Source organism: Anas platyrhynchos, chromosome 3 (assembly GCF_047663525.1).
Source record: "Anas platyrhynchos isolate ZD024472 breed Pekin duck chromosome 3, IASCAAS_PekinDuck_T2T, whole genome shotgun sequence".
In the NCBI taxonomy this organism is placed as follows: Eukaryota; Metazoa; Chordata; class Aves; order Anseriformes; family Anatidae; genus Anas; species Anas platyrhynchos.
Window position 1 is genome coordinate 20402109 of NC_092589.1, and position 18152 is coordinate 20420260.

The 18152-nt window shown below is 44.1% G+C and overlaps 2 protein-coding genes across 6 annotated transcripts; one reads left to right on the plus strand and one right to left on the minus strand.

Moving 5' to 3' along the window:
* Nucleotides 1-569: 569 nt before the first annotated feature.
* NSL1 (NSL1 component of MIS12 kinetochore complex) lies at nucleotides 570-12568 on the minus strand. Of its 2 annotated transcripts, none has more exons than XM_027453704.3 (6): nucleotides 12374-12568; nucleotides 12092-12191; nucleotides 9465-9595; nucleotides 5586-5640; nucleotides 2663-2730; nucleotides 570-2088 (listed from the first exon to the last, which is right to left on the minus strand). In XM_027453704.3, the coding sequence occupies exons 1-6, from the start codon at nucleotides 12521-12523 to the stop codon at nucleotides 1810-1812; spliced, it is 783 nt and encodes a 260-aa protein (XP_027309505.3). In that variant the 5' UTR covers nucleotides 12524-12568; the 3' UTR covers nucleotides 570-1809. The 2 variants fall into 2 exon arrangements, with proteins under 2 accessions (XP_027309505.3, XP_071891602.1); XM_072035501.1 differs by having other exon boundaries at nucleotides 12092-12173; nucleotides 12374-12567.
* TATDN3 (TatD DNase domain containing 3) lies at nucleotides 12512-17695 on the plus strand. Of its 4 annotated transcripts, none has more exons than XM_072035498.1 (10): nucleotides 12512-12641; nucleotides 12736-12768; nucleotides 12849-12945; nucleotides 13219-13303; nucleotides 13959-14021; nucleotides 14112-14221; nucleotides 14619-14674; nucleotides 14908-15020; nucleotides 16211-16291; nucleotides 17329-17695. In XM_072035498.1, exons 1-10 carry the CDS (start codon nucleotides 12548-12550, stop codon nucleotides 17470-17472), a joined length of 876 nt encoding a protein of 291 aa, XP_071891599.1. In that variant the 5' UTR covers nucleotides 12512-12547; the 3' UTR covers nucleotides 17473-17695. The 4 variants fall into 4 exon arrangements, with proteins under 4 accessions (XP_071891599.1, XP_071891600.1, XP_071891601.1 ...); XM_072035499.1 differs by having other exon boundaries at nucleotides 16214-16291; XM_027453699.3 differs by having other exon boundaries at nucleotides 12540-12641; nucleotides 12872-12945.
* Nucleotides 17696-18152: the final 457 nt, after the last annotated feature.

Sequence of the window (18152 nt, forward strand, 5' to 3'; positions counted from 1 at the left end):
ATCTGCAGTGCTGTCCCTCCTTGTTTCTTAAGGCATTTGTCTTACACTGGTCATTTTAGATGGGATGTCTTCAGAGAGGTGCCTAATCCTAGCTTTTCTTTTGTTTTAATTGCCTAACATTCAAGGGAGGATAGCAGGGAATCTTTCTATTAAAAAAAAAATACTATAATTGGAGACTTGCAAATTCTTGTGGTGCTTAGCTTTGTCTAGGAACACTCAGATTCAAGAGCACCTGTGGAGCTCAGCGAAGATGTATGCATTTGGGCAACGTGGGGATTTTCAGCCCAGGCCAGAGCACACATACCCAAAGAAGCTACAATTCACTGTTTGAAAAACCGTCCCGGTCACACGTTCCGCAGCTTTGCAGTTCCAGTCCTCTCACATCCTGTCCTCTCTTATATTAGAAGCTTTGTAGCCCCGAGATTAATAGCAGTTGCAAGTTCAAAGGCAGTAAATGGAGCTACTTCAGTTACTCGAGCCAAAATTTAACACAGATGTCTTCTGAAGTACTAATACACTAACTGTTCAGTCACCATGTATTCCAGGATTAGAACAACATCAGCCAAAACTTTGATCTTTCTTAATTGATTTCTTTTACTTCGTATAAAAACAAGTTTGTATATACAAAAGCCATGGGAAATATATTTACATGTGATTAAATATACAAAGTTTTAGCACAGAGGCTCACCTTTACAAAATAAACGGTACTAAAATCTGTTACACGTTTTCTTGAAAATTTTCAGTCTCTTAGACATCAAGTTGGCTCTGCCTTCCCACAACACTACGCTAATAAAGCTTCTTAAAAACCCTCTGTTTACCGTGTGAGGAAATACATCACATGCTAGACACACGTATTTACTGTAAGCACATGCACTCGTAAGCCAGAAAAAGTTATCGATGATTAAAGCATAATGCTCAATTTAACACTACCTAGGTACTAATGTGTTTAAAAAAAGTAAGCTAGCTCAACCTAATACCATTTACTGTTAGCCTATACTGATTTGTAAAGTTTAGTCAAATGCCACAATTGCATATGTGACCCAAGTCAAGATCCTGTAATGTGTAGAAGTATTGTCAAGGAAACCCCCAGACTGCTTATATGGATTGCATGAACTGAAATATCAGATGGAAAGATGCAGATGGTCAAATCCTTGCTCTGAAGATCACACGGCAGGCAAATACATACAATTATTGAAGTCCCACATTTAAACCAATGTGATGATACATAAGCCTTGCTGACCTAAATTCAGGAAAGGTGAAATAGGGGGGACTGATTTTAGGTTTGCTGTGGATTTTCAGATAACTAAAGCATCATACCAAAATTGGTGGGTTTAGTATGTTCTAGTTTGAAACTCTTCTTAATTTATTTATTAAATAGCCACCAAACGCAGTATAAATGAAGGTTCATTAGGACAACCAGACACTCTCCAGCCTCTTCAGAGATGTGCCTGCTGTGTACGAGCACTTAGTGGTTTACAAAAAGGCTGCCCACAGACACAAAGCATTTGCAGAGCTCTGAAAAGAACAAGGACTTCAAGCTAACTTCTGTAATAAAAGGATAAAAAACGAGAGTTAATCAGTAAATACATTTGTAGGATACCAGATGTTACTGGCACGCATAGGCTGTCATATACCACCATTGTAACAGTAAGAAGAAAGATACATATATGGATCAAAAGCTAAATAATTAAGGAAGCTCCCACGTACAGCACTGAAATAAAGGGTAGAATAGGGTTTAAAAGTAAAAGACTGAATACACCGAGCCAGAGTACAACCGAGTATCCAATCTGAAAATACAAAATGAGGAATTCAGGCGCTGAGGGTAATTTTCCTCCGTCGAAGCGGGTAGTATCTTCTCTGTGGTGAATCTGCAGCTCTTTTCCTCTTGAACAAAGTGTAGGGATTTTTACTGGTGCCAGTGTCTGTTGGCGTGACCTCTCCCGGTGATACGAAGCTTTGGGCGTTATCTTCCTCCTTTGCATGACAACCAGCAAAAACTTCTTGCCGCAGCTTGCAGAGTTCCAGGGTTGGCTGCCAAGTCAGCGCTTGGGAAAAACCTTCTGCTCTTTCTATTAGCGCGGGGAGAGACTGCAAGAACAAATTGAGCATCTCGAGTTACATGGGAAAAGTAACGGCTACAATGAGCGAGATGTTAATTAGATTCTGACAGGCACAAAAGCTGCAGTGTCCGCAGGGATGGTCCAGGTGAAGGCTGGGAACCCAGCGCTACCAGCCTAACAGCACAAGGGGCTGCACTCACAGCTCGTACCAACAGGATGCCAAGTTTCAGGGCTGCCTAATTCCAGCTCTGAGCTGAATCAGTATCACAGGAACACAGTTCCTGTCTGAGCTGGTGCTAATGTAATAAATGTCATGTGCATACCTTCAGGAGGTATTTCTCAGATGTTGCAGGTCCTAAAATCTCCATTAAAGAAAAAATGCCTCCTATCACCACAGGTTATTCTTCCTTACTCCCAGCTGAGGGTGAGTTCTTTACAACTATAACATCAGGAATCCAAACCTAAAGATGTGCTTGCTTCAAAAGTATACAAGCAGGCTCTTTTGTACAAAGCTATAACCAACAAGAGCTGGAACTCCTGTTTGATAACATTATCAGAACAAGAAAAGAAACAAACATCCCCTTGGAGCACACAGATCTCACCTTCATTGCCTCACCAATCTGTTCAGACACCGTTTCTGTCACCTGCTTCAGATCTGTGATGTAAGCATCTGCAGAAAAACATAAAGCTCAAATACACTTCTGAAACGTAACTCCCCTTTCCTCCCCCAAAACTTGCTATTGGCTTTTTAGAATCAGACAGAAAAGCAGCAGAGTCCTTGTGTAAAACTTAAACCTACAACACATCCCTTTTGTCAGAGTGCCGGGGATGACAGCCGAAGGGCTTTATCGTAGTGTTATTACTCTTAATCACAGAAAATACAGTAGTGCCTAGAAGTCTCACCCCTTGCAAGCCACACAGTTCTTCACTAGAAATCCTACAGCTTATACAAAACATGAGCCACAGAGGAAGTATTTGAGTTAAAGGAAGAGGTTACAGTATATATATTTATCTGTTTTTAAACCTTTCAAGTTCACAGAATCACAGAATTGTAGAGGTTGGAAGGGTTTTCAAGAGACCATCAGGTCCAACCCCCCTGCCAAAGCAGGTTCAAATTACATTATATAATTACAATGTTCACACTACATTTGGAAAAAATGCACAGAAGAAGGAGCTTTTACAAAAAAGGCTACTTTTTCATCCTGGCTTAATTTACCGGGCGTTAACAACAGGAATATGGCCAGGCTGGATGCGGCTTTGGACAACCCAGCTTAGTGGGAGGTGTCCCTGCCGATGGCAGGGGGTAGGAACTGGACAGCCTTTAAGGTCCCTTCCAGCCCAAACCATTCTGTGATTCTATGAATAAAAAAAAAAAAAAAAAAAAAGAGTGTAAACAATGTGAACAACACTAATTCTGCTGGGTTAACAAGAAAAGAAAGAAAGAGAAGCTTTCACGAGTACTGAGGCAGACAGCAGGTGCAGAATAGTGGGGAAAATGGTATGTATTTGATTGCTGTAGCAATATGGTAAGATCATCAACACATTATACATTTTTGCTGATTGTTTTACAGACAATAATAATTCTTCTACTCAAGAGTTAAACTCTTAAAGTTACTATAAAAGAGTTTTGCATGTCCTCTGTCATTATTCCGTCTGTGGCACTATGCCATCAACAAAAACAGATAAGTAAGCGTGCTTCTGGGAACTAAGTAGTCTCACCTCCCACTACTATTATTTTCCTGTAGGGTTTCGCCATCATCTGCAGTAAATACCCTGTTAGATTGTGCACATGCTCCTAAACCATTTCAGAGCAAAACACATCACCGTGCTTTGACTTCAAACTAGTCAGTACTACTGAGGATAATTTAAGTCAACTACTGAATTCTGGCGCAGTGCTAGTGACCTCCCTGCTGACACGTAGGAAGCAGCAGCTGGCTGTTTTGTTAGGCTGCCTTTTCCACATGCCTGCTGTGCTAACCTCACAGGGCTTAGGAAACAATCCTTGCACGGACATGGATGCTAAAACGCACCATCATTCCGAATTTGGAAGGAAAAAGAGTCAAAGAGCAGCCTCTTTAATTACAACACAGGACATTCTCTAAAAGAAAGGCATGTCCATAAAGAAGTATCCTTGAAGTAGAACATTGGGATTAAAAGACTCTATGAAGTTGTAAGGAAGGAGTTAAGTAAAAGTGAAAAAAAATAATTACTAGGGTTATTTCAGTTACACAAGAAGATTGACACGCAGATGAAGTTTGCCTGCAGGAGTTCAGCTTTACATGGACAGCACTATATTCCTCAGTGTTCAAGGCTTTCCAAAACATAGGGAAACGAAAAAAGGAAATGAAAGGTATTGAGTAATCTAAACATTTTTGGTTTCTGGCCGCTGTACTTGCTAAACTGGGATACATAAACTTCCCAAAGACTACATAATACTAAAATTCAGCACAAACTCTCTGCTGTCTTGGCTAGGACTTTGCTGTTACCTAACCTAAAAAGGAAAACCATGGTGCAAGGTATTACTAGCTTATAGAAGCAGTTAATTCCTAACAGAGAAGCATAGACCTGGATGCTAGAAACCAAAAGGAACGCAGACGTGAAGTGACGCTCTTTACTGCTCCTGTTAGCTGCTCTGCTGCACAGCCTGGCATTTCTGGGAGCAATGTCTCCTGTTTACAAAGAGGAAACGATGCCTTGAGTGAAGCCAGATCAGCAGGGTGAGAACTGGAAGCTTCAGGTTTGCTTCTCAAACTTCAGTTATCACCTCTGCTTGTTACGCCAGCTTTGCAGCAGCTGCAGTAATTCATAGTGAGGGTTCTGTTACTGTGCCCACTTCAAACAGCACTGGCAAATTGTGTCATTTTTCAGGACTTTGTAACAGGCAAGACAGAACTTTCCATCTCCAAAGGCCAGCCTCAAACAAAGCACATCCCACTCTTCTATTGCAAAACACACTGCCTTATTCAAACTCCCTGGAACAAGGAATAACCTTGCAAAACCATGGAGCAAACTTATGACGTTTACAGTTTTACACAAGCAGGGTAAAATTCAATCCATGCTTCATCAGTGAGTACTACACAACTGCTTTCAATTCCCTGAAGAAACTGACCGATTAGGAAGAGAGAGTGGAGCATTTCTAGTATTTATATAAAGGCAACACAAGGACGGTCAAAGCATAATGTCAGTGGTCCACCTAGTTCTGCATCTTGCCTCCGCCACCAAAGGAGGAAAGAGGTAAGAAAACCTCCTGAGGGCGAGTATTTGACAGTTTCTACCCAATGCACCCCCCCTGGGGACCAGCTTTTGCCTTCAAGCACACTGTGTAACAGCAGACAGCGTTCAGAATAAACCAATGCAGCGATACATTCAGTTATGACAAACCTCTAGCTGCTTTGGTTAATAATTTAAACAAGCCAATATATTTAAATAAATTTACAGAAGGGAAACTTGTAAAACATTTGCTGCAGGCCAGTAAGGTAGGCAGTGTTCCCTCAGTACAGTTGCCCTCCCCTGAGAAACCATTACCTTGAGAAGGCTGTGACCTGATCTCTTCGGGCGTTACCACAGGCTGGTAGAGCTTCTGCAAAATCAAAAGAGAAAAAGTCTGAAATATCCTCTCACTTTAATAGATACTAATGTATACGCTGCAATTTGAACAATGGAGAATGGTTAATCGAAAGAGATGGTGGTGGAATTATGTAGATAAAGAGGGTATTAGATGCAGGGTTTGTAGATACCCAGTTACTGGAAACAGCATTCTGGCTAACACAGTTACATTCACTGTGAACATGGCTCCGAAATCTGCTTTGGTTTGTGGAATTCCAATTCTTAAAGCACGAGAATTTCTAAACTAAAACCCAGATGTTTTGGAAGAAGGAGTGCCATCCGCTGTGCTACTGAGGAAAAAGAACAGCTCTGACTTCTAGGGAACCATTCACAAAGGCAGGATGCTGTCACAGAGGAGCAAACCTCAACAACGGGTCCATAAAGACAAAAAGCTTAGAAAAAGAAAACCATTTACGTGACTATATCATATCCCTGGAGTTACTTATGCAAGAACAGGTACAGTCGTCTGCACAAACCAGGCTCTCTCATTTAACACCAGGGAACTGTGACATGAAGTTACCTAATACCAATTAATATATTTGATATTTAATTATGCTGAGGGCAGAATTAGAAGTAAGAACCTACTTGGGAAGAAGGGAACAAAGCAGAGACATAGGAACGCAAGGTTTTTAAATCATCTGCAAGTTGTTTTCTCCACTTGAAGAGCTGTCCTTCATCCTTCTCCAACCAAAAAAAGCAGCAGGAGGAAAGTTACTTATTCCTCTCTGCAGTGTTATCAGAGCAACACTTTCACAGCTCACACGTGTTACTAACAAGCCCACAGCGTCAGCTCCAAACAGAGGAACACTGCTTGCAGCTATCCTTAAACAAGAGGGAATATACTGAATGAAAACGTGCGAGATCATCTCCTGCTTTGGCAGTTACATGGAGATTGCCACACTAAACGAGTGGTTCCCCCCATGTGAACTTCAGTTAAGTACTGCATCTTCATAGCTGTTTTTTATGCCCCAGAAAACATGCATCAGGAGAGATACCAGGCTTAAAAAGGAACAGGAAAAGTCCACCAACTAAAGCAGAGAAAACACGAGTACCTTTGCAGAAATAGCTGGGAGGAAAAAAACACTTCATTTACAGAGACATGCTATAAACTTTCTGTGTTTTGCAGATACAAAGAAAATAATCATCTGGTTGTGCTGTAGTAAATTCTGAAATGATCACCAGCAGAAGAAATGTAGTCTGAGAGGCGTCCTAAGTAACCCTTCTACTTTAGGACTCGGGTAGAACATAGTTCCTTCCAAAAGGATTAAAAGGTCTCCTTAAAATCTTGGTGCTACACAATAACACACTTTATTTTAGTTAATTTTTTGGGTTTGATATACTTGACTTACTGACAACAGAGATCACAAAGGCATGATGTGTTAGAAAGTATTTCAGATTGAAGACAAATACATATGCATGCACTTCTATTTACTGCAAATCCTCTACGCCTGGCTAAGCTGGAGAGTTATTTACCTTTGTCAATTTTAGTCCTCTGAAATGCAATGCAGGCTCTTAAAAGACTTTAAAATGATGATAATAATCCCTTTCTTCTCTAGCAGAGAATCACAGAGCGGTTGGGGCTGGGAAGGCCCTCTAGAGGCGGTTCAGTTTAAGCCCGTGCTGAAAGCAGGGCTAACTCGAGCAGGTTGCTCAGGACTGCACCACGCCAGCGACTCCTTGCTGGACCTGATGCAATTTCCCCACGCCTTCCTCGGACCGAGGAGCCCAGCAGGACCCAAAGCTCCCAGCCTGTGTCACCAGGGCTGAGCAGAGGGCAGGAAGAAGACCAGCTGGCCTCAGCCTGCCGGCAGCTCTTCAGCTGGTGGCCTCCTCTGCCACAAGGGCGCGCTTCTGGCCCACGGTCAGCTCAGCAGCCAGGTCCGTCCTGCAGAGCTGCTTTCCAGCTGGGTGCCCCCAAATCCACCAGCTCCCTGGACGTGTCCCTTAGGTTGGTCAGGGATGGCTCCCTCTGTAAGTCCATGCGGGCCACTTCCACCCATCCATCACCTTCCCAGGGACGGTCAGCTCCTGGCTCACAGGTCTGCAGTTCCCTGGATCCTCCTTTTTTCCCCTTCCTGATGATAGGGCTGACATTTCCTTTCTTCCAGCACTCAGGGACCTCCCCCATTTGCCACGGTATTTCAGAGATAACCAAAAGTCCCCTTTTAACAGCATCATTTGTGGACACATCCCAGCAGGACACAGAGAATGGGACCAAGTGCATGAGCCAGTCCTGAGTCACTGCCTGAAGACCCACGGTGCGTGCCCTGGTGATGTAAATGTTCCCAGCCTGACGCTCCTCTGCCCTTCCCCTGAAGTTCTCCTTGCTTCACTGCCTCCCACAGCTCCCAGGGGCCTGTGGTTCCTGAAGGCAAATCTTACTGGGAAGGACCAAGGCGAAGAAGGGATTAAGTTTCTTGTCCGTTTCCATGTCCTTCGTCATCAGCCCCAGTCAGAAGCAGCCCCTGGTCTTCCTCTTGATACACCTGCAGAAGCCCTTGCTGCCATGGCTAAATTCATCTCCAGGTGGGCTTTGGCTTTCCCTATCCCTGCGTGCTACAGAACCCCTGTGAAATACAGCTTGCTAAATGTCAAGGCTTTCCTTGCTAACTGTTTAACTCGCTGAACTGCAAGGCAGCAGTTCATTTGCGTGCTTTCCTGTGCTTCCAACGTGAAGAACGCAATTCTCTAGTCTTTACCGAGTCAGAAATCCTATGAAAAAGCAGTAACACTTCAGCCATAGAAAGTTCATACTACAGCATGCGCATAATTAGGAAGAGGGAAGGAAAATATTTCTGGATTTCTGTAGCAAACACTTTAACCTTCTATCCCGTTTGAAGTTTCTGAACAGAAGGCAGTAAATCATCTCATTTGTTTACAAACACACATGCACACACAGAAATGGCTCGAACAGTGTGCCATAGTCCAGATGTCCCTCTGCTTTGCTCCTAGATTCAAATAACTTGAAGCACATCATAAAGCCACTAACCTGCCACAAAAACAACATGGTTTAAGACCTTATCCTAGAGTTAGACACTTTAAAAATGTACTTCAAGAGATAGGAATGTCACAGCTCTTTAGGATATCAAAGTGAAGGATGGAAAGAAAATTGACTCCTAATTAACCAGCAAGTAAGCAGGAGGCAGGTCTAATGTAATTACAGAAAAGAAACTTAACCAGGAACAGGAATGGGTCGTTTAATACCAGTAATTACTTTACACTCAGTGTCAAAAAACAGAAATTGCTGAACCCATTAATTATCCACATTACTTCTTTTCCTTCTTAACTGAAATTGCTCAATGTAGTTGCCAGCTCAACAGAAGCGCTCAGGGAAAATAGACTTATTTTTGAAAGTCAAATACCGTGTGTGATAATATCTATCCGCACGTATCATAAATTTAATACGTTAAATGACCTTCAGACAAGAATTTCAGAAACCCAGATTTGACAAGATTCATAGACATATAATGGCTTGTAAGCTGTAAATCACCACGTTGAAGCAATCTGCCTAAGTAACTTGCTGAAATGTGCCACAGGCCCACTTCCCTCACAGCAGTCTGTAGTAATCCTTACCTTATGGAAGATAAATTACTGCTAATTAATGCAAAGAAACGAAGCTCAATGTTTGAGCAACCTGGTCTAGTGGGAGGTGTCCCAGCCCATGGCAGGGGAGGTGGAATTAGATGATCTGTAAGGTTCCTTCCAACCCAAACCATTCTGGGATTCCATGATTTATTTCAAGTTACATACAGCAGCTACTGTAAGCAAAGGGCTTCTGAAAAATCTGAGGTTACTCACCAACATTTCTTGCTCTGCTTTCATGCTTTGGATAACATGTACCAGTATCTTCTTAGGCCACTGTTTACGCTTTGTTGATGTCTCTACTATAAGTTCATCAAACTGGTCTTCAAGAATTTTGATGTAGGAACCTAAAAATGCCAAGCACACAAAGTTATTGTAACAATGCTCCTACCCACAATGTTTCTTTCCTTTGAGACAAAATTGTAAGGACAAAGACATCTTTAGAACTGAAATAAGAAATGAAATGTGATTATCAAACAAGATGAATGTCTGTTTTGGATCCCAGTGTAAAGCAGTACAGAAATCAAATCACAGCTTCCTGCTGACCAGTTACTTTTGAAGTTAGGGAGCTGGGGTGATGGGACATAGGAGGCAGGGAACAATCTCTGGGGAAAAAATCCAAACCACATTTCTCTGTGTGATCTGAATCTGACAAAAGTCTGACGAAGATCTTCTCAGGTAATTTGTTTTTCCACTAGAAAATAAAAAGCCAATAAATGCAAGATGCAAGAAGAAAAATGGTTTGATCTGTACAATTTTCAAGCATCAAACGAAAATCAGCTGTCTAAACAGTAATTTGACTTTCTATCATATAGAACACAGATATACATCTTCATCTTAAAATCAATCTGTAAATTTTCGACAACAAACTGTCACCTTACTGAAACCTTGATCCCATAAATACTCTGCAGCCTGAGGACACCTGTAGTTACTAGTCAGAAGGAGTTTGCAAAAACAAAAATAGGTCTACTTTCAACCTTTCGTAGCCTTCTTTTCCAATCGTAAGACTAGGCTAAATATCCAGAACGTGTTTTCAGTTGTTGACTGAAGTATTTTAACTTCTGCTAATCTACTACAGATACTCAGCTTCTCCAAGGTTGCAATTAAAGTTAGCTATTTTTAAAGCTTAAGACACTGTTTTAAAACTGGTTTCAAGATTTAGACAAGTAAATGCCTGTACTGGCTTGATGTCACACGTCATCATTACAAACCAAAAAAAAATAAATCACAAGAGTTATGGAAAAAAAAAACACAAAACAACAACAGAATTAACTTTGTCTAACTGAAAGGTAATGCATATTTCTATATTCTTCCATTTGCACACTTATAATTCTCCACCAGCGGAGATTCAAAACCTTGACAGTAGTCTTGCTGTATAATTTTTAAATTTAATTTTGCAAACTCCTTAGGACTTAAATTCACAGTTATCACTAAAACGTTGAGCATAGCTTGCAAGCCACACAATGTTTTCAGTCTACTGGTAACAAATGGATTTTGAGCACCCTCTCTTGGTCAATCTGTGCAGAATCAGGTGATTGTAAAACTCAGAAAGGCAAAAAACAAGTTTGAGAGTTTGTGAGGTTTTTTGAGCCACTGGTCAACAGCAATACCTGAAGGCACAAAATGCCAGATCAGTTGGTGATTCAAACTGGCTCAGAGATGAGCACACGCTTGTATTTATGTCAAATTAAAATGCACAACGCAGTCCTTACACCTGCTTTATGCCAACTGCAGGAAGGTAAACAGTACCTCAGCTAGCATGAGGTTGGATTTATGCAGAGGATAACCTACATTGAAACGTAACCATCCAAACAAAGATTTCCTGTTAAGAAAACCCTGTAAAGAATTGTTAAGTAAATCTGAATTAGCTGAGTGAGCCTGAATCAGTTCAGCATTTTGCATTATGAGACCAGTGCCTGCAGCCTTGACAACGAAGTAAAACCTGGTCTTGGTATCTCGTGAAATCTGCATTTAGGATTATTTTATAAATGCACCCACTGAAAATAATGGATAAACATTTCACTCTGATGTATCCAGTCCCCATGCCATCTGGGCAGCCTCTGATGAACCCACTCCAGTTCTTCACCCTTTACTAAAATGAGGCAAATCATGCCTGACAAATCTGTTATCCTTCTATGGTGGGGTTACTGCACTGATATGGGAAGAGCAACTGACATCATCCACCTGGACTCGTGCAAAGTATTTGACATTGTCGTGCATAACTGCCCCATGTCCCTACGCTGCAGAGATGTTGACTTTGACAGACGGACCGCTGGGTAGGTAAGGAGCTGGCCAGATGGGCGCACTCAAGGAGCTGGCCTGATGTCCAGGTGGAGACCAGTGACGAGCGGCGTTCCTCGGGGGTCTGTACTGGGACCAGTGCTATTTAACAGCTTTGCTGGCAACAAGGAGAGTGGGATCGAGTGCATCCTCTGCAAGTTTGCCAACACCACCAAGCTGTGTGGTGCGGCTGACACGCTGGGCAGAAGGGATGCCATCCAGAGGGACCTGGGCAGGCTTGAGAGATGCACCCATGCAAATCTCATGAAGCTCAACAAGGCCAAGTTCAAGGTCCTGCACCTGGGCTGGGGCGATCCCAAGCACAAACACAGGCTGGGCAGAGGATGGACGGGGAGCTGAGCCCTGGTGGGTAAGGATCTCCATGGGCGCACCCCGCGAAGCCAGCTGTACCCCGGGCTGCAGGAAAGCAGCGTGGCCAGCAGCTCCTCATACAAAGCCAAGCCTGAGCTCCACCTCACCCGCACCACGAACAGACAACCAAGAGGCACTGAGCACAAACAGATAACGAAACCCGCGAGAAACGAGCGAGCAGCCCCACGTACCGCAGGGCTCGGAGCTGGCCGAGGCGTCCCCCCAGGGCTGCCCGTTAATGGTGACGTTCTCCCGCACCGCCGCCTCGAAGTTCTGCAAGAGATTCAAGGGCTGCAAAACTCCTGCAGCTGCTTCAGACTCTTCCTGACCCACTGCCCAGGGATCGCCTCAGGGACCGAGCCCCCGTCCCTCAGCGCCCCGTCCCTGAAGAACCCCCGGGGTGGGGACGCCCCCCCCGCCGGCCTTTCCCTGCCTCCCTCCCCGGCTCCCCAGCCCCGTCCCGGCCGCCTCACCCACAGCACATCGTCCTCAGCGGGGCCTCCCGGCTGCCCGGCCGCCAGAGCCCGCAGGAAGGGCTCGCAGAGCCCCAGCAGCCGCTCCAGGCCCCGCCGCGAGCAGCAGCGAATCCTCGGATCCCGGCCGGCGGCCGCCCCGGCCGCCATTTCCCGCCTCCGCCCAGCCCCAAAATGCCGGCCCGGAAGCGGAACCCGGCGGGCAGAGATGGCGGCGGGGCGGCCGGTGGATTGCCACTGCCACCTCGCCGCGCCCTGCTTCCAGACGGTGAGGGGAGGGAGAGGGATGGATGCACGGGTGCAGGGATGGATGGATGGATGGGTGCTGGGATTGGTGCTGAGGCGCTGCCTCTCTCCCGCAGGACGTGGCGGCCGTGGTGCGGGCAGCAGAGGAGGTGAGGCGAGGCGATGGGATGGGGGGCGGCACCCCCAAACCCCGAGCCCCGTCCCCTCCATCGCCCTCCCCGCTCCTCAGCACCTTTTTCCCGGCTGTGGCAGGCGGCCGTGGCGGCGCTGGTGGTGGTGGCGGAGCAGGCGGCGGAGTTCTGCAGAGTGATGGAGCTGTCCGAGAGGTGCGGGGTTTGGGGGTGTCCCGTCTCCCCTCCGTCCCCCCCTATCTTATTTTCCACAGGCAGGCACCGCCGCCCCAGCGAGAGCCCCCACGCGTGGCCCCGAGCCGTCGTGAGGGGCTGCTTTGACAGCTGGCGAGGACCACCTGCCCTCTGCCTTGGTCAGGCTGGCCTTACATCTCTGTGTAATTTGCTCGCTGTCCCCACGTAACTCGCCTTCCACCCCGCGCTCTCTGGCTTGTCTCCCTGTGCTCCTTCACGCTGTTCTGTGCCCAGGTTCCCAGGATTCGTGCTGCCATGCCTAGGGGTTCACCCTGTCCAAGAAGTCTCTCCAGAAGAGCAGCGCAGCGTGACGCTGAAGGTAAAACACCGTGGGTTGGGTCAGCCGAGTTGTGGTGATGCTAGGGCCGCCCTGACAATGCACCATAGTGTTCCAGTTTGCCTAATTTAACATTAGATCTGCTCAGTGATTTTTGTCTTTCTGTAACACAGAAGGTGCAGTAGACTGAATCCCAGGTCTGCCATTTGTCTGAGGTGTACAGCAGGCGTGTTCGCTGAAGTCATCTGGCCGTGTTACAGATGCCACAGTGAAACAGTTAAAAAAAAAAAAAAATCCCAAATGGGTGGTTTGTTTATAGGAACAGAATGTGTGCATGTTTGCAGATGGCCCTTTGTTGTCATGGGGAGCGGGAGGATACCAATTTGTGCCTGAAAAATTTTAACGTGAAAAACTTGGAGAGCTGTCTGCAGCCATATAATACTACCAGACTTTTTATGGGCCTTGGTTTTGTTACCTCTTCTGCTCCTGTGGAAAGAGCAACATGAAGTGAGGGCTCATTGAGTAAGGCAGAAAAATCCTTCAGGGCCCTAAAACTACTCAGCTCCTAGTAATAGCAAGTTCTGGAAACAGAATTTAAAAGCAATAAATGGAAATCCATTTTAACCACATGACTGAATTCATACTGCTTCCATCTCATATGGGCAATAAGGATCGCTTCTTTACTTTGTTCCTGCAGGATCTGGAGGCTGCGTTGCCACTTATAGAACTCTACAAAGATAAACTGGTGGCAATTGGAGAAGTAAGCAGAATTCTGTAATTTAAGTGTCTCTGGATTCAGCATTAAAAAAAAAAAAAGTTGAACTTTGTCACTTCTCTTCTTGTACCACAGGTAGGACTAGATTTCACTCCCAGATTTGCCAGCACGGATGAACAGAAGGAAGAACAAAGACAGGTTTTGATTAAGCAGGTTGAGTTAGCAAGAAGACTGGATTTGCCGTTGTAAGTGTTGTTTATACTAGTAGAAGAACTTGCTGTATTTCAGTAATCTATGGAAATATTTCCCAGGATTTATCATTACTAAGAACCTATAGAACTCGCGTGGCTTAAGCTGTTACTAGTTTCCTGTCAGTCTCCAGCTGAAGACGTAGTTATTGAATTTTCCCTATGTTTGCCGTTGAATACTGTATCTTATCCTTACTGTGTTGTTGATATATCTTCACTATAGCTAAAATTATTTATATGTATATCTCTAGATTTTTTTTTCCAGATTAAAGGTGTAATACAGATTACTTTCTTCCCAACCTGCTGTTGGTTCATGTTTGTTGAAAAAAACTACATAGATATATACATGTGTTTTGCTGAATTTCCTAATGCCAGGTCTCTCCTTGGTGTGCAGAAATGTTCACTCCCGCTCAGCTGGAAGGCCAACCATTAATCTCTTAAAGGAACAAGGTATGCTTCTAATGCTTTTTTTTTTTTTCCTTCATGGCTTTTTTTTTTTTTTTTTTAACAGAATTTCTTCTATCTTGTTCTGCCTTCATTACCAGTTTGTGTACAAGAAACTTGGAAGGACTAGTGCAGAGACTCTGTAGTCATTCTTGGTGGGCCTGAGGTCTAGTTGGAAGGTGATATCATGGACCTACTGCAAACACTACTAATGAGTTGGTTTGTTTCTTTTCTCTGAGGTGCTTCGAAGGTGTTGCTTCATGCATTTGACGGGAAGCCATCTGTAGCAATGGAAGGGGTGAAAGCCGGATACTACTTCTCCATTCCTCCTTCCATTATAAGGAGTGAACAGGTAACATTTAAAGGGGATTGCACCTTCTCAGTGGTTGAGGATTGCAGGTTATAACTGGTAGCTTTCCATGGTGGTAAGCATGCCTGCATTTTTACCATGCAGCTCTAAAGGATGCTTGTGGTTTTTTTTTTCGTTTTTTTTTTTTTTTTCTTTTAAGTCTGTACAGTTTGAAGTGGGACTAGCAGTACTCATGTATGATTACAGTTACTTTTTCCTTGATAGAAATTCCCGCTTTTGGTTACTTATAAAATGGCTTTTTTACTTGGACTAAATTTCTGTTTGGGGCTTTTGCCTTAGTTTTTGGGGAAATTTTGGCTGAAACAGTTCAGCTATTCCTCAGAAACAGGGGTTAAGAAAATAGATGTTTTCCCTCATTTTAATGTGTTCTGATTAACTTTTCTTTGGAAACTTCTGACACTGTAGTGTTTTAGAGTAGGGACATGACGTGGAAAAAATAGATTCTATCTTGGTGCTATGAGTCTTTTGTTCAAAAGGAAATCTGCTTGAAATTGACTAAGTTACAGGCCTTTGAGAAATAGTTATTAGTCAACGGCATGCCCTGCAAAGCATTAGATAAATTGCTTAAAGACAGTGTTGGCCAGTTTCAGCCCTGGACTTAGTGAAACTGCTCATTCAATTTTTCCTCTGGATTGCTGCAAACTTTGCTAACTTCTCGGGTAGCCGTCTCTTTCCATCTGTCATCAACTTCTGTGACACAATCTGGAAATGTAAGAAAGGAAGAGGCATGATTCGAGTGGAGGGGGTGTGAGGGATGGATATAGGTGGGGATGAGGGTAGGAATCTGCAGAAAGGAAAGGAAACTGGGGCTGCAGGGTGAAAGAGGTGAGAAAAAGGATACACAAATATATATACAGAAAATTGGCAAATTAAAAATGCATTGGCAAGTCTAATTGTAGGGCATTCAATAATGTGCAATATAATAATGTAATAAAATAACAATGGATTCAGTGTTAAGATAATAATAGTGCTTCAGGTATTTAGAGTCACAGAAAATAGGATAATCCTGTTTTGAGGGGACTTCTTGAGCAGCTCTTGGGATTCTTGCTGCCACTCTAAAATTGTTGATAGCATACGGATCTTTTAAATGCCAAGCTTATCCTTCCATCTTACATTTTTTCCACAGGTCTAAGTTCATAAAGCGTTTAATAGCTGTCTTTATTTTCTTCAAGAAGCAGAAACTTGTGAAACAGTTACCTCTGGAAAGTATATGCTTGGAAACTGACTCTCCAGCTCTGGGGCCTGAAAAACAGGTAAATGATGGGTGGACTTCTGCGTTTGCATGTCCAAAACCATGCCTTATGGAGATTACTTCATTCTCCTGTGCTAGTATCATAGAATCATAGAATCATAGAATATCCTGAGTTGGAAGGGACCCTTAAGGATCATCAAGTCCAACTCTTGACACCGCACAGGTCTACCCAAGTTCAGACCATGTGACTAAGTGCACAGTCCAATCTCTTCTTAAATTCAGTCAGGCTCGGTGCAGTGACCACTACCCTGGGGAGCCTGTTCCAGTGTGCAACCACTCTCTCTGTGAAGAACCCCTTCCTGATGTCCAGCCTAAACTTCCCCTGCCTCAGCTTAACCCCGTTCCCGCGGGTCCTGTCACTGGTGTTAATGGAGAAAAGGTCTCCTGCCTCTCGACACCCCCTTACGAGGAAGTTGTAGACTGCGATGAGGTCTCCCCTCAGCCTCCTCTTCTCCAGGCTGAACAGGCCCAGTGCCCTCAGCCGTTCCTCGTACGTCTTCCCCTCCAGGCCTTTCACCATCTTCGTAGCCCTCCTCTGGACACTCTCCAACAGTTTCATGTCCTTTTTATACTGTGGTGCCCAGAACTGCACACAGTACTCGAGGTGAGGCCGCACCAGCGCAGAGTAGAGCGGGACAATCACCTCCCTTGACCTACTAGCGATGCCGTGCTTGATGCACCCCAGGACACGGTTGGCCCTCCTGGCTGCCAGGGCACACTGCCGGCTCATATTCAACTTGTTGTCTACCACGACCCCCAGATCCCTCTCTTCTAGGCTGTAGGCTAGTAAGTAGAGTAGACATGGGCAAGGGATGGAAATCAGAGAATTAGCTAGAGAGGTAGTGTTCCCAAGGCTGGAAGAGGAAAAGAAATTTATAGGAATGGTCAAAGGAGAAAATAATGCCAGGGTAGATGTATGCAGAACTGAAGTGGGACTAAAGGTGTCAGGAAGTATTGAACCTGAAACACTTGTCACCTGGAGAGATCTATAATTTTCTATAATTTGATTTTTTTTTTTTTTGTCTTTCTGTTTTTCAGGTGAGAAATGAACCAAAAAACATTTACATTGCTGCAGAATACATTGCCAAAATTAAAGGAATTCCAGTTGAAGAAGTTATAGAAGTGACGACACAAAATGCACTGAAAGTATTCCCCAAACTGCGGAACTTTGTTCGTGTATAAACTTGGAAACTGAAATAAATAATCTTGCAGCAGCTATTAGTTATGGCATGATAAATAAAACCGACATACATCTTGTCCTTAATGGAGTTTGTTGGAAAGTTCAAGGAGTGAGCACAGTGTTACACAGATACAAGTTATAACAAGCTCAAGTTTCTGAAAGACCTTCTTTTGTACACACCTTTGTTATCTCTTAAATTGAGATAAAAGTATCTTGGATCTCTCATGTTTCAGAGTGAATGCTTTGTTAAGAAGAGCACCACAGAATTTATGGGTTTAATTTCTGAGTCCTTGATCCTAGCCTAGGAGATGGCTAACGTGCTTAATGTCCCTCTCATTTCTTAATTCCAATGACTGGAAGTGACTTGGCTGTGGGCCCACACATGATATAAGCTCTGCTATGGCCCGCAGATTGCACATCCCAGTCTGAGCTGTGAGAAAGCTCCAGCTGGATGGATGTTCCGTGTGTGTCATGTTGACCAGGCTCTGAGTGAAGCAGAAACAGCAGCTCCACTTGCCTTCTAAATAAAGTTGAAAAAAGAATTACTGCCTTTCTACTCCCACCTTTTCACTTGCATGCAGTAACTTAATAGCTGCTCAGATCTCAGATATTTTGAGAAGGGTTTGCTTTTGTTTATTTATGTATTTACTTGAATGGTGCTGGGTTTGGACTTATTTCAGGG